The 25,577-nt window shown below is 36.5% G+C and overlaps 1 protein-coding gene across 1 annotated transcript in view; it reads right to left on the bottom strand.

Annotated features, from left to right (window-relative positions):
- FBXL5 (F-box and leucine rich repeat protein 5) overlaps positions 1 to 25,577 on the bottom strand; it is a 49,765-nt gene that overhangs the window by 5,856 nt on the left and 18,332 nt on the right. Inside the window, exons 6-10 of the mRNA XM_060085559.1 lie at positions 24,922 to 25,047; positions 21,670 to 21,818; positions 20,955 to 21,037; positions 19,341 to 20,066; positions 1,671 to 1,819 (exon numbers count right to left, since the gene is read on the bottom strand). Of these exons, the coding sequence (XP_059941542.1) occupies positions 1,671 to 1,819; positions 19,341 to 20,066; positions 20,955 to 21,037; positions 21,670 to 21,818; positions 24,922 to 25,047 (1,233 nt within the window). The remainder of the gene's footprint in view (positions 1 to 1,670; positions 1,820 to 19,340; positions 20,067 to 20,954; positions 21,038 to 21,669; positions 21,819 to 24,921; positions 25,048 to 25,577) is intronic.

Raw genomic sequence — 25,577 nt, 5'->3', positions numbered from 1 at the left:
ACAAAGTGCAAAAGTTTTTAAGTATTTAACTTTATCCCAACACCTAAATTATTTCAAGAAGGTTTTTTAAAAACACACACACACACACACACACAAAAGTAGTAGGCAGATGGTAAAAATGAAGTGAAACCCAATCCCCCCACCAATCCAAAAACATCTATATACCCCAAAATAAGTATAACAAATTAGGTTCTGAGATTTATTCCCACCAGCATAACTTATGCTGAAATCAGTGTAGACAATTCAAATGCAACCTACCAATAAGGTGTTTTTCTTACAAAAAATAATTGCTTACTGATTACTTTTCATAATATATCCTATAAGCCTTAGTAAGTACAACAGTGAACCTACAATGACATAACCGTGTATTAAAAATATATATATATATATCTTCATTGCATCCCCAAAAGAAGCAAGTGCTGCACTGTAGCACTCACACTTTCTTTTGTACACTTAGCAGGTTGCAACTAAAATGACATTAATTTTCCCCATTCCTTCTTATACACTAAAGGCAACAGAGAGTAAAGAAATGCTTGAAGTTAGTGTTGCTATTTCAAGAACATGGGAGGTCATCTCCTGCATCACCAATGTGATTCAAGAAACAAAAGAGCTGCCATCTCCTGTCTCTTCATATGCATTTTAAGAAAAATCTAATCTCTGAGAAACAGCAGATTTGCTAACTTCTCTGCCTACAGGTATGTCGTTAAAGAAGATACTATTCCTCTAGTCTTGCTGACGTCTGTCAATTTTTCTGCCTGAGAGACTCCGTTTATCTTCCCATGATCTTAAGATGAACTGGACTCTCAAAAATAACAATACATAATGTAAAAAGACACAGTAGAATCTGAACCATGTAAATTTTTTCCAATTATAAATACATGAGGTTGACTTGCTTACTAATAATTGAGGAGTGGCTTTTTATGCTTCAGGACTTCAGTCTCTACCAGTGATTATCAAATGCCCAACAGGGCACTGAAGGTGCTTTGAAAAAGCACATTAAACAGTCCCATTGCAGGGCAGGAATAGGCTTAAAAAATAAAACAAAACAAAAAAATCAAGAAATGCTTACCTGATGATTGTTAAAAGTAGGTTCAGGGCTCAATCTCCATAATACTATAGGAATTTTAATCACATTTAAAGCACCTCAGACTCTTCCCAATACCACACTCACCATCCTCCTCAATCTTCCAAGAGATTTATTTGGAACCAGATTCAGGGTCCCTGAGGAGTACACATTACCAAAGTCCTCCTTTTTCTACTATATTATGAAGTTTTCTTGTCCTACAAGAAAACTGACTCTATCATCCCTAAGAATTAGGTGTATCTAGAACAGCAATACTCTGTATTGTTAATGAGTGCTCTTTCACTCTAGAGGAATTTCCCAAAATTTTATAAGAATTTTAGTAATTCTATAAAAACTTGTCACTTTGGATTGATTAAACTATGACATATTTCTAAAATCTGGCAGAATGGATAGTTGAGATATCTCTCCAAAAGAAAACTTATCTTTAGAAAGATAAGAAAGCTTATCTTTCAGACTAAACCTGAAAGTAAAAATGTTTGATAATTAGAAATCTAGAAAACAAAATAGAAACCCTAAGAATTTTCAGAACTGTTAAAAAATTTTAAATCAACTCCTCCAAAATTATCCCATTGTTAAAAGGCATTACCGTTAATGTTGTCACAGTAGTAAAAGTATTCATCATTTAGAGAAGGACATGCTGAAACCAAATCCTGCAGGCCTGCACCAGTTACAGTAAGACAACCAGAGAGATTAAGGTGCTCCAAATAAGGTAGCCCTCCTCCCAGAGTCAAAACCCTGTAAGAGAAGCAATTCAACAATTAGAATATATTAACAATTAAAATGTATTGTAAAATCTATGAAAACTTAGGTATGCCTATGGCCCAATGGACTATTAACAGACCTTTCAATTTGGTAATGAAAAATTAAAGTATCTCTACAAAACATGAAAACTAACTTCATCCTTAGGCAGGATACATTTAACAGAGACATTTCTGAAGACATTCAATAAACAAGTCTATGAAATGTTCTTTATAAGAACATTACAGTAACTCAGTTCTTACAGGAAGGAAGTAATGAATCCTGGAATTGTAATCTTCACTCGCCTACTAAACTGTCTAAGTAAAAATTATCAAGAAAATTACTAAAGTTTGGCAGTTCCTCAAAGAATTAAGGAATCAGCATATACCCAAGAGAAGTGAAAACATATGTTCACAGAAAAACTTGCAAACAAATGTTCACAGCAGCATTATTCATAATATCCAAAAAGTGGAAACAATTCAAATGTCCACTAATCAATGAGTGGATAAACAAAATTTAGTATAAATATCATGTAGCCATAAAGAACTGATACATGTTACAGCATGCATGAACCTTGAAAACACTGTGCTAAGTGAAAAAAATCATACACAAAAGACCACATACTATGTAATTCTACTTATATGAAATGTCCAAAATAAGCAGAATAGACAGACAGACAAAGTAAATTAGTGGCTACCAGGGGCTGGGGGCAAAGAGGAATGACTGCTAATGAGTATATGGTTTCTTTTTGGTTTAATGAAAATGTTTCTAATTTGATAGTGGTAATGGTTGCCAACCTTGTAAGTATACTAAAACCACTGATTTGTACCCTTTAAAAGAATGAATTTAATGTGAATTTCATTTTAGTAAAAATGAAAACATTGCTTTTCATGGCATACCCTAGAAGAATTTTAAAAAACAATTTATATAAGAAGAATAAAATGAGAAATTGACTGAAATGACAATGGCAGAGCTGAAAATATCAAGAGCAAAACTGAGAACATCAATTTTCTCTATAGAACAGCAAAAACTGGGAACACTAGAGACAGTCTATCTTGACAGCACTATCCAAAAACTAATACAATAAATTTTGTAAAAAAACAAATAGAATGATTATGCAGATACACGGAAATTAGGAAGTAAAGGTATGTAAACTACTGAGATTAGAATAAACTATGGAAGTATTTATATATTCAGTGAGAGGCACTGATGGACAAAGATTAGTACATACATTTTAATGTTTTGTCATTGCATGTTTAAAAGAAAAACCTGGTCTATCAAAAAGAGCTTATCAAGACCCTAATACACATGACAGATTTAAATGCATATTTCTCCTTATATTTTGACTGAAAAAGACTGACTTTTTCTTAAATCATAGATTCCCTGATCCATTCCCACAGTTTAAATTAATAACAGTGGCAGTTCAGAACTTCAGTGGCTTGACTGGGCCACAGTAATTACAAATAGACATCTTTAAAGGAAGACTATTGTTTAAAGTTTATTGATTCTTTTTTTCCTATAAAGTTGAATAGCTCAGAATAAAAAATAAAACAGCTTCTAAAAAGTGGTCTAAAAGATCTCAGAAGGTATCTCAATGCAGAAACTGCTTCATGTTCTAAAACTTAAAAATGTTCAGTACACTGAGGACAGACTGCATGGAATATAAAACTTCATATCACAGATACACTTGAGTAAACTGTATATGCATTCACTGGCCTCACTGAGTCTAGTGGGGTATCAAACAAGACAAAAGTAAACAAGCAGTTATAATATCATATGATGAATGCTCTCCTGGGAACGTATTTAAGGGCCTTGGTGGAGGGAGGGGGACAGGGGTCACAAAAGGTTTCCCTTAAAAAGTGACATTTAAACTGGAATGGAGGTAGAAACGAACAGAAGTTAGCCAATAAACGTTTGTCAGAGAGAGAGCAAATGCAAATGTATGAAGACAGAGAAATACACTACAGGCATACCTCAGAGATATTGCAGGTTGAGTTCCAGACCACCACAATAAAGCGAATATCACAATAAAGCAAGCCACACAAATTTTTTGGTTTTCTAGTGCATATAAAAAAGTTATGTTTACATTATACTGTAGTCTATTAAGTATGCAATAGCAGTATGTCTAAAAAACTATATGCATACCTTAATTAAAAACTTTATTTTATTGCTAATTGCTAAAAATACTTATTGTATCATCTGAGCCTTCAGCAGCAAGTCATAATCTTTTTGCTGGTGGAGGGTCTTGCCTCCATGTTGACGGCTGCTGACTGATCGAGGTGGTGGTTGAAGGCTGGGGTGGCCGTGGCAGTTTCATATAATAAGACAACAATGAAGTTTTTTTTGCTACATTGACTGACTCTTCCTTCCACGGATGATTTCTCTGTAGCATTTTACCCTACTTCTGTCAAAATTGGAGTCAATTACTTTCAAACCCTGACACTGCTTTAACAATTAAGTTTATGTAATATTCTAAATCTTTTGTTGCCACTTCAACAGTCTTCACAGCATTTTCACCAGGAGTAGATTCCATCGGAAGAAACCACTTTCTTTGTTCATCCATAAGAAACAACTCCTTATCCATTAAAGTTTTATCACAGATGTAATTCAGTCACATTTTCATACTCTACGTTGAATTCTAGTTTTCTTGCTATTTCTAATCTGCAGTTACTTCCTCCAGTGAAGTCTTGAACCCCTCAAAGTCATTCATGAGGGTTGTAATCAATTTCTTCTAAAATCCTGTTAATGTTGATATTTTGATATGTTCCCAAGAATCACAAATGTTCTTCATCGCATCTACAATGGTGAATTCTTGCAAGAAGGTTTTCAATTTACTTTGCCCAGCTGCCTCAGAGGAATCACTACCTAAGGCAGCTACATAGCCTTACAAAATGTATTTCTTAAATAGTAAAACTTGAAAGTTGAAATGCCTCCTGGATCAATGGGCTGCAGAATGGATGTTGTGTTAGCAGGCATGAAAACAACATTAATCTCAGGGACTTCCCTGGTGGCGCAGTGGTTAAGAATCGCCTGCCAATGCAGGGGACACGGGTTCGATCCCTGGTCCGGGAAGATCCCACATGTCATGGAGCAAGTAAGCCCGTGCACCACAACTACTGAGCCTGCACTCTAGAGCCCACGAGCCACAACTACTGAGCCCATCTGCCCCAACTACTGAAGCCCGCACGCCTAGAGCCTGTGCTCTGCAACAAGAGAAGCCACTGAAATGAAAAGCCCGCGCACTGCAACAAAGAGTAGCCCCCGCTCGCCACAACTACAGAAAGCCCATGCACAGCAACAAAGACCCAACACAGCAAAAAATAAATAAATAAATTTATAAAACAAACAACAACAAAAAACATTAATCTCATGGTACATCTCCATCAGAGCTCTTGGGTGACCAGGTACATTATCTCTGAGCAGTACTTTGAAAGGAACCTTTTTCTTCCTAAGCAATAGGTCTCAACAGTGGGCTTAAAAAGTCAGTAAATCGGGCTTCCCTGGTGGCGCAGTGGTTGAGAGTCCGCCTGCCGATGCAGGGGACAGGGGTTCGTGCCCCGGTCCGGGAAGATCCCACATGCCGTGGAGTGGCTAGGCCCGTGAGCCATGGCCGCTGAGCCTGTGCGTCCAGAGCCTGTGCTCCACAACGGGAGAGGCCACAACAGTGAGAGGCCCGCGTACCGCAAAAAAAAAAAAAAGTCAGTAAATCATGTTGTAAACAGATGTGCTGCCATCTAGGCTTTGTGGTTTCATTTACAGAGCACAAGCAGAGTAGATTTAGCATCATTCTTAAGGGCCCTAGGATTTTCAGAATGGTAAATAAGCACTGGCTTCAACAAAGTCACCAGCTGCATTAACCCCTAACAAAAGAGTCAGCCTGTCCTTTGAAGCCAGGCACTGACTTCTCCTCTGTACTCACCTTGCACTTTTATGATATGGCTTCTTTCCTTAAATCTCATGAACCAACCTCTGCTCGCTTCCAACTTTTCTTCTGCAGCTTCCTCACCTCAGCCTTCACAGAACTGAAGAGAGTTATTAGGGTCTTGCTGTGAATTAGGCTTTGGCTTAAAAGAATACTGTGGCTAGTTTGATCTTCTATCCAGACCACTAAAACTTTCTCCTTATCAGTAAAAAGGCTGTTTTGCTTTCTTATCATTCATGTGTTCAGTGGAGTAGCACTTTTAATTTCCTTCAAGAACTTATCCTTTGCTTTTACAACCTGGCTAACTGTTTGGTGCAAAAGACCTAGCTTTCAGCCTATCTTGCTTGGCTTTTGACGTGCCTTCCTCACTAAGCTTAATCATTTCTAGATTTTGATTTAAAGTGAGAGATGTGTGACTCATTTTCCTTGAATATTTAGAGGCCACTGTAGGGTTATTAATTGGCCTAATTTCAATACTGTTGTGTCTCAGGAAATAGGGTGGCAGGAGAAGATGGAGAGAGATGGGAGAATAGCCAGTTGAAGCAGTCAGAACACACACAGTATTTATCGATTAAGTTTGCCATCTTATATGGTTTGTGGCACTCCAAAACAATTACAGTAGTATCATCAGAGATCATTGATCACAGATCACCATTACAAATATAATAATAATGGAAGTTTGAAATATTGAAGAATTAAAGTGTGACACAAAGACGTGAAGCAAGCAAATACCGTTAGAAAAATGGCACTGACAGACCTGCTCAATACAAAGTTGCCACAAACCTTCAATTTGTATAAAACGCGATTATCTGCAAAGCACAATAAAGCAAAGTACAATGAAACAAAGTATGCCTGTATACCTGGAGGAAATGAAAATAGCTGAGTATGGTTAAAGAAAGGATGGTTTTGTGTGTTTGTGTGTTATGTTTATGTTTACCTACTTGCTATCTCTTTTTTTGGCAGAGGTGAAGATGTGAGGAAGTAAAAGGAAGAGATTTAAAGAAGGTAACAAGATATAAATTACAGAGGCAAGCAAGGGCCAAAAATCTGAACTTTAACCAAAGGGCAGTAAGACTCACTGAAACGCTTAAAGGAGTAATAACAAGTAATAAGAAATGCATACTAGAAAGATCACTCTAGTCTACTTTTTATCACCAATACCCAAGTATGTCAGGCACAGGCCTACACAGTAAAATGCAAAATACATTCTCTGCCCTCAAAGAAAGAAAGAAACACTTAAACAAAGTATTAATAATGCATGCAATAAGAAAAAAAGTTTTAGAAATACATACAAGTTACAGAAATAATACAGACCAGGGAGTGATTCAAAGTAGTAATCTTTAAAAGACTAGAACAAAATCCAGAATTCAACAATGTATAATTCACATTATCTGGTATCCAATCAAAAACTACTAAACACTCAAAGAATCAGAAAAAAAAAATCAATAGAAACAGACCAATAAATGATAAAGATGATGAAATTAGTAGATAATGACTTTAAAACAGATTTCATATTTTAAATATGCTCAAGGATTTAAAAGAAAATATGAACATAATGAAACAAAAAACATGTCTATATATTAGTATGTTTTTATGTTTTAATATATTTACATACATTATTAATGTGCTTATATGTGTGTGTATATGTATATATCAGGGAGGATCATGAGTGTACCAAATGAAACTTCTAGAGATGAAAAATACAATATCTGAAATAAAAAATACACTGAATGAGATTAGCAGTGATTAGACATTGCAAAAATTAGTGGACTTGAAGAACAACCAGATTAACCAAAATGAAGCACCAAGAGAAAAAAGAACAAAAACAGTAAGGAAAAAAAAAGCTCTGGTGTTATGGTTTGAATTGTGTCCCCTCCCTCCCCCATCAAAAAAAGATACGTTGAAGTCTTAACCCTCAGTATCATAAATGTGACTTTAGTTGGAAATACGGTCTTTGCAGATTTAATGAAGTTAAGATCAGGTCATTAGGGTGGGCCTTAATCCAATATGACTGATGTCCTCATAAGAAAAGGGATATTTAGACACACACATACACACACACACACACGGATAATGCCATGTGAAGACTCATAGATATACAGACACAAAAAGGAGATGGCCGTGTGAAGACTGAGGCAGAGATTGGGGTTATAATTCCACAAGCCAAGCAACACCTGGGTCTATGAGAGGTTTTAAGAGTTAAGAAAGGATGCTCCCTTAAAGGTTTCAGAGGGAACATGGTTTGGCCAACGCCTTGATTATAGAACTCTAATCTCCAGAACTCTAAGAGAATAAATTTCTATCATTCTAACCACCTAGCTTGTGGTACTTTGTCATCACAGTCCAGGGAACTATTACACTAAAGTGACCTATAGTACAGTACCAAGAAGTCTGACATACATGGAAGTCCCAGCAAGAAGCAGGGGTAAGAGAATAGGGAGGAGAGAAAAAGTACTTGAGGAAATAATGGCTGAATTTTGTTTTTCAATTTTATGAAAGCTAGGAATAACATATCCAAGAATCTCAATAAACCCCAAGCAAGATAACAATGAAGATAACCACACCAAGGCATACCATATGCAAACTCATTAAAAGCAGAAATAAAATTTTAAAGCAGCTAAAGAAAAAACACATAATATATGGAAGAACAAAGATAAAAATGTAATACAATTCTCATAAATGATGCAAGCTGAAAGACAATGTAACATCTTAAAAGTGCTAAAACAAAACTACCAACTTAGAATTCTATACACAGTGAAAATCTTTCTAAAATGAAGGTGAAATAAAGACTTTCTCAGACAAGAGCTCAAAGTTTACTGACAAAAGACTTAACAGTACAAAAAACTACAGAGTACTCTGCAGGCAAAAGAAAAACAATACCAAATGGAAACATGAAACTGCACAAAAGAATGAAGAATGGCAAAAAAGGTGCAATAAGATTTCTTTGTTAATTTTTTTCTAAAGACAATTGTTTGGGACTTCCCTGGTAGTCCAATGGTTAAGACTTCACCTTCTAACACAGGGGGTGCGGGTTCAATCCCTGGTTGGGGAGTTAAGATCCCACATGCCTCGTGGCCAAAAAAAAGACAATTGTTTAAAGAAAAAATACTAGCAATGTATTATGGGGTTTAAAACATATATAGAAATAAAATATATAACAAAAACAGCACAAAGAATGGGGAGGGGAACAGGCAATTACTGTTTTAAGATTCTTACATTCTATGTGAAGTGATATAATACTGTTTGAAGGTAGAAAGCAATTAGTTAATAATGCATATACAAAAGCATAAAACAGTAATTATAAATCTACCTTAAAGGGCACACAATGTATAAAGATGTAACCTGTACCAATAACAATATAAAGGAGATGAGACAGAGATGTCAAGAGTAGAGTATTTGTACATGATTGAAACTAAGCTGGTTGTCAAACTAGGGTGTTTTAAGTTCAAGATGTTAATTGTATCCCTAAGGTAGCAACTAAAAAAATAACTTTAAAAAACAAAGAAAATGGAGAAAAAAGGAATTAAATGGTATATTACAACAAAACAAAACATAAAAAAGAGGAAGTCACTGAGAAAATGAGGAACAAAAGCATGTAAAACATAAGGAAAAGAAATAGATAAATGGCATAAGTAAAGTCTCCTTTATCAGTAATTACTTTAAAAATGAATCCATCAAATTCTCCTCCTGAAAAGCAGAGATTAACAGACTATATTAAAAATTTTTAAACTTCAGAATTTTAAAAACATGATCCATCTATATACTCTTTCTTAGAGACCTCACTTTAGATGCAAGAACACTAAGAGGTTAAAAGTAAAAGCATGAGAAAAGATACTCCAAGCAAAAAGTAACCAAAAGGGGGGAGCTCCCTGGCAGTCAAGTGGTTAACACTCCATGCTTCCACTGCAGGGGGCACAGGTTCAATCCCTGGTCAGGGAACTAAGATTGTGCATGCCACACAGTGAGGCCAAAAAAACAAGGTAACAAAAACAGAGCAAGAGTGGCTATAATACTGCGAAACAAAAAAGACTTTAAATTTTTAAATGTTTACAAAAGGCAAAGGGTATTAGGATATTATATATTGGTAAAAGGTGTACCCCACCAAGATTAAAAAAAAACTGAGAACATATACACACTTAACAACAGAGCCCCAAAATATATAATACAAAATTGATAGAACTAAAGGGAAAAATGAAAAGTCCTACAAAAATAGTCAGAAATACAATACCCCAATTTCAATAATGGATAGAACAAGTGGACAGAAGATCAAGAGGGAAATAGAGAACTTGAACTACACTATTAACAGATTAGTCCTACCAAACATATAGAGAACATTCCAGTTAAAAACAGCAGAATACACATTCTTCTCAAGTGCACATGGAATACTCAGACCACGTTTGGCCACAAAAAAAAGGCTTAATAAATTTTAAAAGGTTGAACTCATAGAAAGTAACTTTGTTTCTTGGAAAAGATCATCAAAAACTGACAAACATTTAGTTAGTATAACTAAGAAAAAAAGAGGACTCAAATTACCCATGTAAGAAATGAACATTAGGGGACTTCCCTGGTTGTGCAGTGGTTAAGAATCCGCCTGCCAAAGCAGGGGACACGGGTTCAAGCCCTGGTCTGGGAAGATCCCACATGCTGCAGAGCAACTAAGCCTGTGCACCGCAACTACTGAAGCCCATTCTCTGCAACAAGAAATGCCACTACAGTGAGAAGCCTGCGCAATGCAACGAAGAGTAGCCTCTGCTCCCCACAACTAGACAAAGCCCACGTGCAGCAACGAAGACCCAACACAGCCAAAAATACATAAATTAATTTTTTAAAAATCAGTTATATTTCTATATGCTAGCAATGAACAATCTGAGAAAGAAATTAAGAAAATTCCATTTAAAATAGCATCAAAAAAATTAAAATACTTAAGAATTAACTAAGGCAAAAGACTTGTACACTGAAAACTGCAAAACACTGCTAAAGAAATTAAAGAAAAAATGACAAGGACTCAAATACTTGTATGCCAATATTCACAGCAGCATTATTCACAACAGCTAAAAGGGAGAACAATCCAAGTGCCTATCGATGATGACATCAATGACAAACGGATAAACAAAATGTGATACATAAATACAGAATATTATTCAGCTATAATAAGGAATGAACTTCTGATACATTCTACATCATGAATGAACCTTGAATACATTATGCTAAGTGAAATAAGCCAGACAGAGAGGACAAGTATTGTATGTTTCCCCTTACATGACGTATCTATGTTGTATAAATGATGCAAATACATAGAGACACAAAGTAAAACAGTAGGGAGCCCGGGAGGGTTGGAAGAGTAAGCAGTTACTGCTTGATAGTTACACTTTCTGTTGTGAGTGCTGAAAAAGTTTTGGAAATGTTTGCATGTTATACAACACTGTGAACTCAAGAGTGCCACTGAGTTGTACACTTAAAAGTCGTTAAAATGGGAGGACTGGTTCAAGATGGCAGAATAGAAGGACATGCTCTCACTCCCCCTCGAGAGAGCACCGGAATCACAACTAACTGCTGAAAATAACTGACAGGAAGACACTGGAACTCACCAAAAAAGATATCCCACATCCAAAGACAAAGGAGAAGCCACAATGAGATAGAAGGAGGGTTGCAATCACAATAAAATCAAATCCCGTAACTGCTGGGTGGGTGACTCACAAACTGGAGAATACTTATACCACAGAAGTCCACCCACTGGAGTGAAGGTTCTGAGCCCCAAGTCACGCTTCCCAACCTCGGGGTCCAGCAACAGGAGGAGGAATTCCCAGAGAACCAGCCTTTGAAGGCTAGCAGGATTTGACTGCAGGACTTCAACAGCAACAGGGGAAAGAGACCCCACTCTTGGAGGCCACACACAAAATAGTGTGCGTATCGGGACCCAGGGGAAGGAGCAGTGACCCCACAGGAGACTGAACTAGACCTACCTGCTAGTGTTGGAGGGTCTCCTGCAGAGGCGGGGGGTGGCTGTGTCTCACCATGAGGACAAGGACACTGGCAGCAGTTCTGGGAAGTACTCCTTGGCATGAGCCCTCCCAGAGTCTGCCTTCAGACCCAGCAAAGAGCCTGGGTAGGCTCCAGTGCTGGGTCGCCTCAGGCCAAACAACCAACAGGGAGGGAACCCAGCCCCTCCCATCAGCAGACAACCGGATTAAAGTTTTACTGAGCTCTCCCCACCACAGCAACAGCCAGCTCTACCCACCACCAGTCCCTCCCATCAGGAAACTTGCAAAACCCTCTAAGACAGCCTCATCCACCAGAGGGCAGACAGCAGAAGCAAGAAGAACTACAATCCTGCAGCCTGTGGAACAAAAACCACATTCACAGAAAGACAGACAAGATGAAAAGGCAGAGAGCTACGTACTAGATGAAGGAACAAGATAAAACTCCAGAAAAACAACTAAATGAAGTGTAGATAGGTAACCTTCCTGAAAAGAATTCAGAATAATGATAGTGAAGATGATCCAGGACCTCGGAAAAAGAATGGAGGCAAAGATCGAGAGGATGCAAGAAATGTTTAACAAAGACGTAGAAGAATTAAAGAACAAACAGATATAAACAATACAATAACTGAAATGAAAAAGGAACTAGAAACAACCAATACCAGAATAACTGAGGCAGGAGAACGGATAAGTGACCTGGAAGACAGAATGGTGGAATTCACTGCCACAGAACAGAAGAAAGAAAAAAGAATGAAAAGAAATGAAAACAGCCTAAGAGACCACTGGGACAACATTAATAAATGCAATAACATTCACATTATAGGGGTTCCAGAAGGAGAAGAGAGAGAGAAAGGACCCGAGAAAATATATGAAGAGATTATAGTCGAAAACTTCCCTAACATGGGAAAGGAATAGCCACCCAAGTCCAGGAAGCACAGAGACTCCCAGGCAGGATAAACCCAAGGAGAAACATGATGAGACACATAGTAAACAAATTGGCAAAAATTAAAGACACAGAAAAATTACTGACAGCAGCAAGGGAAAAATGACAAATAACATACAAGGGAACTCCCATAAGGTTAACAGCTGATTTCTCAGCAGAAACTCTACAAGCCAGAAGGGAGTGGCATGATATACTTAAAGTGATGAAAGGAAAGAACCTACAGCCAAGATTACTCTACCTGGCAAAGAAAGAAAATTACAGAAATATATCACTGATGAATATAGATGCAAAAATCCTCAACAAAATACTAGCAAACAGAATCCAACAACACATTAAAAGGATCATACACCATGATCAAGTGGGATTTATCCCAGTTCTGCAAGGATTCTTCAATATACGCAAGTCAATCCATGTGATACACCATATTAACAAACTGAAGAAGAAAAAGCATATGATCATCTCAATAGATGCAGAAAAAGCTTTTAACAAAATTCAGCACCCATTTATGATCAAAACTCTCCAGAAAGTGGGCATAGAGGGAACTTACCTCAACATAATAAAGGCCATATATGACACACCCATAGCAAACATTGTTCTCAATGGTGAAAAACTGAAAGCACTTCCTCTAAGATCAGGAACAAGACAAGGATGTCCACTCTCACCAGTATTATTCAACATAGCTTTGGAAGTCCTAGCCAGGGCAATCAGAGAAGAAAAAGAAATAAAAGGAATACAAATTGGAAAAGAAGAAGTAAAACTGTCACTGTTTGCAGATGTCACGATACTATACATAGAGAATCCTAAAAAGGCTACCAGAAAACTACTAGAGCTAATCAATGAATCTGGTAAAGTTGCAGGATACAAAATTAATGCACAGAAGTCTCTTGCATTCCTATACACTAATGATGAAAGATCTGAAAGAGAAACTAAGGAAACACTTCCATTTACCACTGCAACAGAAAGAATAAGATACCTAGGAATAAACCTACCTAGGGAGACAAAAGACCTGTATGCAGAAAACTATAAGACACTGATGAAAGAAATTAAATATCATACCAACAGATAGAGAGATATACCATGTTCTTGGATTGGAAGAATCAATATTGTGAAAATGACTATACTACCCAAAGCAATCTACAGATTCAATGCAATCCCTATCAAATTACCAATGACGTTTTTTATGGAACTAGAACAAAAAATTTTTAAATTTGTATGGAGACACAAAAGACCCTGAATAGCCAAAGCAGTCTTGAGAGAAAAAAACAGAACTGGAGGAATCAGACTCCCTGACTTCAGACTATACTACAAAGCTAAAGTAATCAGGACAATATGATACTGGCACAAAAACAGAAATACAGATCAATGGAACAAGATAGAAAGCCCAGAGATAAACCCACACACCTATGGTCAACTAATCTATGACAAAGGCAGCAAGGATACACAATGGAGAAAAGACAGTCTCTTCAATAAGTGGTGCTGGGAAAACTGGACAGCTACATGTAAAAGAATGAAATTAGGGGCTACCCTGGTGGCGTGGTGGTTGAGCGTTCGCCTGCCAATGCAGGGGACACGGGTTCGTGCCCTGGTCTGGGAGGATTCCACATGCCGCGGAGCGGCTGGGCCCGTGGACAGTGGCCGCTGGGCCTGCGTGTCCGGAGCCTGTGCTCTGCAACGAGAGAGGCCAAAACAGTGAGAGGCCCATGTACCGCAAAAAAAAAAAAAAAAAAAGAATGAAGTCAGAACACTCCCTAACACCATACACAAAAATAAACTCAAAATGGATTAGAGACCAAAATGTAAGACCAGACACTATAAAACTCTTAGAGGAAAACATAGGAAGAACACACTTTGACATAAATCACAGCAAGATCTTTTTTTGATCCACCTCCTAGAGTAATGGAAATAAAAACAAAAATAAACAAATGGGATCTAATGAAACTTAAAAGCTTTTGCAAAGCAAAGGAAACTACAAACAAGATGAAAAGGCAACCCTCAGAATGGGAGAAAATATTAGCAAACGAATCAACAGACATAGGATTAATCTCCAAAATATATAAACAGCTCATGCAGCTCAATATTAAACAAACAAACAACCCAATCCAAAAATGGGCAGAAGACCTAAATAGACATTTCTCCAAAGAAGACATACAGATGGCCAAGAAGCACATGAAAAGCTGCTCAACAGCACTAATTATTAGAGAAATGCAAATCAAAACTACAATGAGGTATCACCTCACACCAGTTAGAATGGGCATCATCAGAAAATCTACAAACATCAAATGCTGGAGAGGGTGTGGAGAAAAGGGAACCCTCTTGCACTGTTGGTGGGAATGTAAATTGATACAGCCACTATGGAGAACGGTATGGAGGTTCCTTAAAAAACTAAAAATAGAATTACCATACGACCCAGCAATCCCACTCCTGGGCATATACCCAAGAGAAAACCATAACTCAGAAAGAGTCATGTACCACAATGTTCATTGCAGCACTATTTACAATAGCCAGGACACGGAAGCAACCTAAATGCCAATCGAGACACCAATGGATAAAGAAGATGTGGTATATATATACAATGGAATATTACTCAGCCATCAGAAGGAATGAAACTGAGTCATTTGTAGAGATGTGGATGGATCTAGACTGTCATACAGAGTGAAGTAAGTCAGCAAGAGAAAAACAAATATATATTAACGCATATATGTGGAACCTAGAAAAATGGTACAGATGAACCGGTTTTCAGGGCAGAAATAGAGACACACATGCAGAGAACAAACATGGACACCAAGGGGGGAAACTGGCGTGGGGGGGGTGGTGGGATGAACTGGGAGATTGGGAGTGACACAGATACACTAATATGTATAAAATGGATAACCAGTAAGAACCTGCTGTTTAGAAAAATAAAATAAAATTTAAGAAAAAATCGTTAATATGGTAACCTTTGTGGTTTGTACATTTTACCAAAATTTTATTTACAAGGTACATACAAACCCTAAAGCAAACACTAAATGATATACTAAACAAGAGTAGAGATAAAACAGATACTAAAAAGTACTGGGTTGGCCAAAAAGTTCGTTCTTTTTTCCCGTAAGATGGCTTTAGTTGGGCTTAGTTGTATTTAAGTTCATTTAAAACAATTTTGTTAGACTGTTTTGTGACAGCTGTCATATCAGTGTGCATGTAAAAAAAAACTTATCAAAACTAGTGAATTTTTGTGTAGCCACTTAAAAATTGAAGATGGAAGAAAAAGCAACATTTTCGACATATTATGCTTTCTTATTTCAAGAAAGGTGAAAACGCAACTGAAACACGAAAAAAAGATTTGTGCAGTGTATGGAGATGGTGCTGTGACTGATCGAAACTGTAAGTGGTTTGCGAAGTTTCATGCTGGAATTTCTTGCTGGATGATGCTCCACAGTCAAGTAGACCAGTTGAGGTTGATAGCTACCAAATGAAGACATTCACTGAGAACAATCAACATTATACCATGCAGGAGATAGCCGACATACTCAAAATATCCAAATCAAGCACTGAAAATCATTTGCACCAGCTTGGTTATGTTAATCGCTCTGATGTTTGGCTTCCACATAAGTTAAGTGAAGAAAACCTTCTTGACTGTATTTCCACATGCAATTCTCTAGTGAAACGTAACAAAAACGTTCCATTTTGAAACAAATTGTGACAGACGATGAAAAGTGGATACTGTACAATAATGTGGAATGGAAGAGATCGTGGGGCAAGCAAAATGAACTGCCACCAACCACAACAAAGGCCGGTCTTCACCCAAAGAAGGTGATGTTGTGTATATGGTGGGACTGGAACAGAGTCCTCTACTATGAACTCCTTCCAGAAACCAAAAGGTAATTCTAACAAGTACTGCTCCCAATTAGACCAACCGAAAGCAGCACTCAACAAAAAGCGTCAGGAATTAGTCAACAGAAAATGCATAATCTTCCATCAGGGTAACACAAGACCGCATGTTTCTTTGATGACCAAGCAAAAACTGTTACAGCTTGGCTGGGAAGTTCTGATTCATCTGCTGTATTCACCAGACATTGCACCTTCGGATTTCCATTTATTTTGTTCGGTCTTTACAAAATTCTCTCAATGGAAAAAATTTCAATTCCCTGGAAGACTGTAAAAGGCACCTGGAACAGTTCTTTGCTCAAAAAGATAAAAAGTTTTGGGAAGATGGAATTATGAAGTTGCCTCAAAAATGGCAGAAGGTGGTGGAACAAAACAGTGAATATGTTGTTCCATAACATTCTTGGTGAAAATGAAAAATGTTATTTTATTTTTACTTAAAAACCAAAGGAAATTTTTGGCCAACCCATACTTAATAAATCCAAAACAAGTCAGGAAAACACAAAACAAGAATAAAGAAAAGAGAAACAGGGGGAAAACAAACAGTAAGATGGTAAGCATAAATTTAACCTATCAGTAATTACATTAAATGCTTATTGTGAAACCGAAAGATTAAATGACAGAATGTTTGACTGTAAGACCCAACGATACATGCTATCTGCAAAAGATTCAAGAGCAGTTTCCTTGGATTCAAGGAGAAAAGGAACAGTTTGTACCGAAACAATAATGGCAACGTGAGGGGGCCAAAGAAGGCTGAAAATTTAAACAGGCTATTTCTACTCAATGACAGCCAAAATTTATTTTATTTCATTCCTGTGAAAACCAGGTAATGCTGCATGAAGACTACACACTACACTATATGTTCCCTATGACTTCAATCTAGTTTAAAACTTTGATTTTCAACCTACATTTTTACAGTGAATGCTCTTTTAACAAGCCCATAACCAACTTGCCAAAATTCATGCTATCCATCCCTGAATAAAACATGACTATTACAGAAGGATACACAGAATACTCCCAACTAGCAACTCTGTTCCCCCAAGTTGAGGTGAATGCTTGCACAAGTTGTATTTGTTCTCAAACCTGAACACCAGCTGAACTTAAGTTAACTGAAATACTTTTTAAACCAACGGAATAAATGCAAGAAGAAAGCGGTTTCTAAAAATCAAATTTGTAGTTTCGATTTCCTTAGCTTCTCTCCCAGGAAATGCACACAAAATTCACTAACTTCATCCCAATCTCTACTCAAAAAAATGCTTCTTTTCAAGGCCTTTCCTGTCCATCAAATGTGAAGGAGCATTCTCTGTATTCTGTACCCCATAAACATATTTCACTTATCTTCAGAACATCCAGTCTGATATTACATCTTTGTTGTCTTATTTCTACCATTAGATTATAAACTCTATGAGAGCAGGAAATTTGAGTCATTTTTTCTGGATCCCTAGCATTTAGAAGAGGGCAAGTCATACAACAGATGCTCAATAAATATTTAAATGATTAAGAAAGACTCCTTCAAGATAATCTGATTAAAAGGAGTTGCACTTTTAAAATCTGAGCTGCACTCAGACTGCAGCTTTTTTGATAAGCTACCAGTCCAAATAATATCAAGTAAGATAGTTCCTGTGTTCCCCATTCCCCAAATAAATTCTTCCCTGAATTCAAACTCTGTCATAGCCTTATTCCCCACTATTCCCCAATACACATCTTTCTCTACAACCAAATGGGAATACTCCTCTGAACATCCCCCACTGAGTTCAATTTAATCTGCTAAAGATCACACTTAAAAGACAAGAGAGGGTAATAGGGTTTATGTTGGATGAATTTTTGTTGTTTAACATGCCTGACACCCCATTATTAAGGAGCCCTAGTAAAATTCAAGTCTATTACAGGGTAAAAGAGAAAACATAAAATCAATTTCTGAAGGCTCATGTCATAGATAATCAAACAATTATTAACGCTGAGAACAACCATAACAACAAAATACCCTAACAACAGTTAAACAGTGCTTTACTGTGGGCTCAAATGATCCCTACTGCTTGGAATGGTCTCTTCTCCCTCTGCCACCTATCAAAATCCTTCATCTATCTTCAAGGTTCAATTAAGGGCTACCTCTTCATTACATTTTATTTTATCTTTTTTTTTTTAAAGATTAAAAAAATTTTTTTTGATGTGGACAATTTTTAAAGTCTTTATTGAATTTGTTACAATATTGCTTCTGTTTTACGTTTAGGTTTTTTGGCCACGAGGCATGTGGGATCTTAGCTCCCCGAACAGAGATCGAACCCACACCCCCTGCATCAGAAGGCGAAGTCTTAACCACTGGACCGCCAGGGAAGCCCCTCTTCATAACATTTTCTGATCATTTGCTGCAATTGGATGAGAAGTCTCTCTCTCTCTCCTTTGATCCCCATAGAATCTTTAACTCAATATCCCTTAAAGGATGTACACAAATAATACACAGAATATAGTATACATATTTTCTTCTCTGTTACAAGTCCTAGAGGGTAAAAACTGTATCTTATTCATCTTTACATCCACTAAAGCACCTTAGAAAATGTGTTGCATGTATTTATTGTAAGTATTTATTAAACTTTTAAATTTATGTTCTTCCACATTACAAAGGAATTGAACTGACTGAAACTTCATGCTGAAGTTGTATCGTTCCAAAATTTTGAAGTAGGACAACTCTTTGAAGTGGTTAACTCTTTCGGTTAAATAAATCAGCTGAAAGGAATGACTTAGATTCAAAATTTTCCACTCCATTTGAGAATGAAAACATGTCCATTTCCTAATACTCTGCAACAAATTACTTACCTGAGACCATGGTCTGTGATCTGGTAACATCCGGACAGACTGAGAAACAGAAGTACACGCCCAGTCTCTTGATCAGTTTTTTCACTCCCAGAGTAAATTAAGTCTGTTCCCCTAAGCAATCTAGTCCTTGATGCTTTTCTACACAATGCAGAAGACTCCGGGAGTGCTGACATAGTTCTTAAAGCTGTTCCTGTACAACAAAATGAATGACCACAATACGCGAAGGCTGGAGAAGCACAATGCTGCTGCCAACAGACACTAGTCCTTAGTCCAACAATATCCTTACTGTAACAACCGGAGGAGGAACAACTAAAGTTGGATGCTGTTTCCATTACACAAAGACTTTCAACATTTCTATGTCTCCATTCTACAGCATCTTCAATGTCAGCCAAATCTTCAGCATCTAACATCCACACATAAGGAGAAGTGAAATTTTCAGAAGAAATAGGTTTAGTCCAGGGGTGTTCATTATCTATTTCTTCTCCGAGGCCCTTGTTAGTTGTATCGTGCAAACAAGCATACTGCTTGGTGGACTGCATGGTAATGTCTTTATTTTTCCAGGTAGTCGAAGTAATTTTGCTTGTTGAAGTTTTCAAAGGGCCACTCTGATGAGACGTCAAAATTCCAAGAGCTCTAGAAATCTTCTCTAGAGCCACATCTGTGATTTTTTCACATCCAGATAGATCAAGATGCCGAAGACTCTGGCAGCAACCAAGCCAAGACCAACTATAATTAAGAGGTAACAAGACTATTAGTGGATATTGTTAAATTCTTCAAAAGCATTTGATTATACGTAAGTAAATGGAAACTACAAGAAAGATTTTAAATCTAATATAATCAATCATTTACTGAATATCTGTTGTTAGGCACTACTTTAAATGCTAGGAATATGAAAAGACAATACGAGTAATTAGGAACTAAGAGTATTGCTAACCCAAAAGAAGAGCAGGAAAGGAGAAGGGTATGGAAGGGAGAGACTGTTTTTCATCCTGAAAAATAACCAATAGAGGAAAGGCTGTACACACATGAAAGAAAGAAAATAATAATTAGAGGAGAAAGATCCAGAAGAACAAGCTCTAGGAATTGGTAGAGAATTAGCCTTAGCCAGAGAAGAATACATTTCTCCCTCTGAAATTGGAAAAGAGGTGCTGATATAAATGCTAGGGTGGGAAACAGCAGGGAAAGGTAGAATAAGAAGGAAAGTAGCAGCATCCAAAGAAATAAAATCTGCGGGTTGCTTGAAGAAAGTGTTAGAATTTTAGAATAACTATGAAGAGGGAGCTTTGCCAAATGGTACTGGGAGCCCAAGTGAAAATGAAAACTTCTTTAAAACACAGTACCAAGCTACATGGTTACACAGCAAGGCTCAAAAGCCTAGACACAGTACAAGATTATAAAGGTGACAGGATGATACATATGTAAGTTTTGAATCAGCTGGGACCTAAGGACAAGAGCAAAGAATTGGAGGGTGCTATTACCATAACATGACCAAAATCTGATAGTAGAAAGTAATAGTATGATTAAACTGCAATTATGTTAATGAAAAACTACAGAACAGTTCTACTGATTCATAGTTAAGAAATCATTAAATTTATATATTCAAAAATAACTAACCTGTCAAATGCAGAATCTGAAATGTCAGTTTGGGTAAGATCCAAATGCTCCAAGTTAGGACAAAGCTCTAAAATCTGCCTAACCTAAGAGGGAAAAAAAAGTCACTGTGAAGATCTGCAGAATTTAGTTAGGTTAGAGACATAACTTTTACTAAGTAATATATAACTTTTAGTAAGTAATATATCCAGTGGTTCTCACACTTTTCTGCATGTCAAAATCACTTCAATTCTGCCTTACAAATATATATTGTGATGAAATCCCAGAAAATCTGTTTTAGTAATTCTAAGATTAGACCCAGGAAATTTACATTCTTAAGGAATACCCAAGGAGATTCTAATGTAGGATATCACAAGATAGTCTTTTATAAAACCGTGATTTAATTTCACCTGCCCGTCTTACCATGCCTTACACATTATAAAGAATCATATAAAACTGGGCTTGATCACTTAACATCTGTGAAACTAAATAAACTGTTTAATCTCTCAGTCTATGTTTCCTTTTCTATAATGTGAAGACAATGATATCTATGTACAAAGATTACTATGAGAACTGAAATGAAAAAAGATGGAAATTAGCAGTGTATGCCTACCCATGGGAAAGTACACTCATGGGTAAACTGTTATTTTTTTTTTAATTAAACTCAGGAATAAGCAAACAAAATGTAGATCATTGCTACTTTTTCTTAATACCCAAACTAGTGCTAATTTATACATACCATTTTGCTGGAAACTGCACAGCTGTACGCTAATACTAAAGTTTTTACAGAAGTACCAACATACGGTAGAACATTATGAATTAAGCCATGGAGTAAACGTTTTTCCATTTGTGCAATGCTGATGGCAATCGATTCCTCTGCAGACTCTTCTGTAAAATGAATTCAAAAGTCTAAGAACTTGATACACTAATTATGATCAGGCTACTCAAGGAATCACCAAATCATTAAATATGAAATACTTTTTGCTCTCCTTTTAACCTCCCCTATATATGCAAATTAAATGGACAAGTTCTCATTCGCCAGGACTTAATATTTATATTAACAGGTCTGACATCAACTAAAAAGAGACAAAAGAAAAAGAAAAAAGGTTTAAATGGGAATGAAAGGAAGAATTTTTTAACATGCTTCAAGGTTGAAGGTAATTTTCTTCTCAAGCTAATTATCAGAGGGAAGATAAAAATAACTCCAGTTTCAGGCACCAAAAAAATTTGGGAAAAAACTTTGACTACTTGAAGAATAGTATAAGTTCTTCAAGAGAATACAGGATATCAAGAGGAAAATGAACCATAATAAAAATAATAAAAAGTGTCATTCATTATTTTACATAAATATCAATAAAAGGGACACAGAGCTAGAAGAGATTTGAAACAATTAAGTTAGGCTGGTCATAACGAATCAAGCAAAGAAAAGTACCTTAGAATTTTTAAGAAATTAAAAATGATTATGGCTTTTGTTTTCTGCTTAATAACTTCTATAGAGTTTAGATGTGTATAACAGGATGCACTACTGTAACAAGTAAAAAAAAAAAAACCCTACAAACTCCAATTTGATATAAGAAAAAAAACACACTACACCAAAAAGAATGAACTAATAATTTTCTCCCTTTCTCAGGATCCTATTGCTTTTTTGCTTACCTGAAGACCTAACTCAAATGTCTCCAAACATAAAACAGTTTAACAGGATAAGCTGAGGAAGTCTCATTTAAAACAAAACTGAGTGTAGCTGACAAAAGGAATATAAATAGAAACAATAATTCTGACTTTTTGACTGTTCCCATGTTTACAGATATTATTCTAAATTCCTCCTTTAGTTAGACATATATGTGAAATACAGGGATAAAAGTGACTTTTAGTGAACCCTATTTATTCTACTACAATTTTATTTCCAAATGATTCTTTTGTTTCTGTGGCTCTCTCTATCTAAATGTGTACTGTTTACTGTGAAATCCTAAAAAAAAGAAAACTAAACATCCTATGAAGAATAATAACTTCTCTACAAGACTAGTAAAGACAGCTAAGCTGAAAAAGCACTAACATAGATGACAGATCCAAAGTTTACTCTTAGATACACTAAACAGCTAAACAGATATATTACCTTAGAAAGGCTCCATCATTATAACCTTAACCTTTCCCTCTCAATATGAAAGAAAACAACAGCAGCCGTCTCTTTGTCTATCTTTAAGTGCTGAGATAAACACATTATAAGTTTGATAAAGCCTTTATAACTCAACACAGGTATTATGAATTGATTTTTTACAATGGATAAATCAAGTCTTCCCTAAGGTGACATCTGAGTAAAGACTTAACTCCTTGAGGTCTTTGCTCAAATTTCTCAAGGGACCTTAACTACTCAATCTATTGAAAATGGTTAACTTCTTTCCTCTCTTCCTGGCACGCTTTTCCTTTATTATTCTCCACAGCACTTAACACTATCTAATACAGTATATATTTTGCCTGTCTTTACTGTCTGCCTCCCCCTCCAAATTTTAAGCTAAACAAAGCCAAGGATTTTTTTTTTCCATTTTGTTCACTATTAACCTCATGCCCAGAAAATGCCTGCCACAGGATAAGCAAATCACCAAGTCTAACTGGAATAGACCTCCTCCTTATATGACACCTTCCAAACATTTAAAACTATATCAAGGTGTTTTGCACCTTCATTTCATAAAAACTAAACTTGCTGCTAAAACAATAATCTTTGTATTTATATTCCTTACTTTCCACAAGTTTAGTTCTTTTGCCAGACCAGCTTACTATAAGTGGGCAACTTATAAATAAAAAATTCCTACAGGTTCAGTTTTACGAAGCAGAAGAATATCTTATTAATTTTTTTTTTTTACTATTTTCATCATCTTTTAATAATCATTATCTAAAGTAACATCTAAGGTAGAATTTGTGTCTTTCTCCTCCATATTCCCAAACAGCATCTTTCTGCACCTCTATTACAGCATTTTCCAATACGTTACCTTGATTAAGAATCATGTATTCTAAATTCTCCCTTTTGTGAGTTCTTTGAGGGTAGGGATAGTCTTCATCACCCTTGAATTCTCCCACGGTGCTTAATGAATGGCTACACTAGCTTATATAATCCCTTACCATTTACAAAGAATTTTCATATATATTACTTCTTAATTCTATAACCACCATGTGAGGCAAGTGGCATGACTGTGTACAAATTAATAAACAGGTTCAATAGCTTTATGCTCCTTCCTCTGGGCCACAGACAACTCAATATATACTACTGAGCTGATCAAATGAAGTGGCCCTAAAAACACACTGTAAACTGAATAGCACTATAATGAATGTATATTATTTCAATAAGGAAAACAGCCATCATTTTCTGATTTTTTAAAGCATTTAAATAAATATAAAAACATATGGGAGGGCTTCCCTGGTGGTGCAGTGGTTAAGAATCCGCCTGCCAATGCAGGGGACACGGGTTCGAGCCCTGGTCCAGGAAGATCCCACATGCCGTGGAGCAACTAAGCCCGTGTGCCACAACTACTTAGCCTGTGCTCTAGAGCCCATGAGCCACAACTACTGAGCCCACGCACCACAACTATTGAAGCCCGCACACCTAGAGCCCATGCTCCGCAACAAGAGAGGCCACCGCAGTGAGAAGCCCGTGCACCGCAACGAAGAGCAGCCCCCGCTCACTGCAACTAGAGAAAGCCCGCGGGCAGCAACGAAGACCCAACGCAGCCAAAAATAAAAACAAACAAACAAACAAATAAATAAATAAATCTATTTAAAAAAACATATGGGAAACAAGCCTACACACATTTAAAAATTACTTTAAACAGAATTTTAAATACGCTTACTATTCCGTGAAAGTTTAAAAAGTAGTAGGCTTAAAAACACCAGTTTTTTTAGAAAACACAAAATACATAAATCCTAGCACCTAAGTACTTGTTAAATGTAACAGTAATTATTAAAGCACCATGTAACAATTTTAATCCCAGACACAGCTTACCAGATTCATCTATATCGGCATCTTCATCCCACTCCTGAAAAGCACGACTTTCATCTTTTCTATTTTTCACCCATTCCTCATCAGGTTCAGTATCAAGTTCAGTTGCAGGACCACTATACCAGTCACCTACTCAACAAATAAACAAAATGAACAAAATAAGATTAGATCGGCTACCATTACAAAAAAATAACCTATTTATAACAAAAATGTCTGCACACAAAAAATATGTGAGCCATACACAATGAGCCACCTATTGTTAGAAACAATTGTGGTTTAAAAAATTACATTTAAATAAGCACAGAATTCAATTTCAGACATACCAAAAAACTATGAAAAATAATTATCAACAGTCTTAAGAAATTTCAGAAATCACTGAAAACAACCTAACCTTTTTCCCTACTGTGGCTTCACACTGGCTCCAGCAATATCCCCATTAAGACAATTGCTAATAAACAAAAGGAAGCAAGACTTTCTGCTCAGTAGTGAATTAGCAATTCAGAAGTAGGTGGGAACAGAAAAAGGGAAAGATTAAGGTAAAGCTAAACCATAAATTTAAAGATCCTGGAGAATATGCTGCGATTAAATTACATGATTGTGAAGTGCAAGACAATGCAGAATTAATTTATTGAATTCCTAACATTACATATAAGTGAGGG

The sequence above is a fragment of the Mesoplodon densirostris genome, chromosome 1 (genome assembly GCF_025265405.1).
Source record: "Mesoplodon densirostris isolate mMesDen1 chromosome 1, mMesDen1 primary haplotype, whole genome shotgun sequence".
Classification (NCBI taxonomy): domain Eukaryota; kingdom Metazoa; phylum Chordata; class Mammalia; order Artiodactyla; family Ziphiidae; genus Mesoplodon; species Mesoplodon densirostris.
Note: the sequence above shows the minus strand (reverse complement) of the source record. Positions and strands in the feature narration are given on the sequence as shown.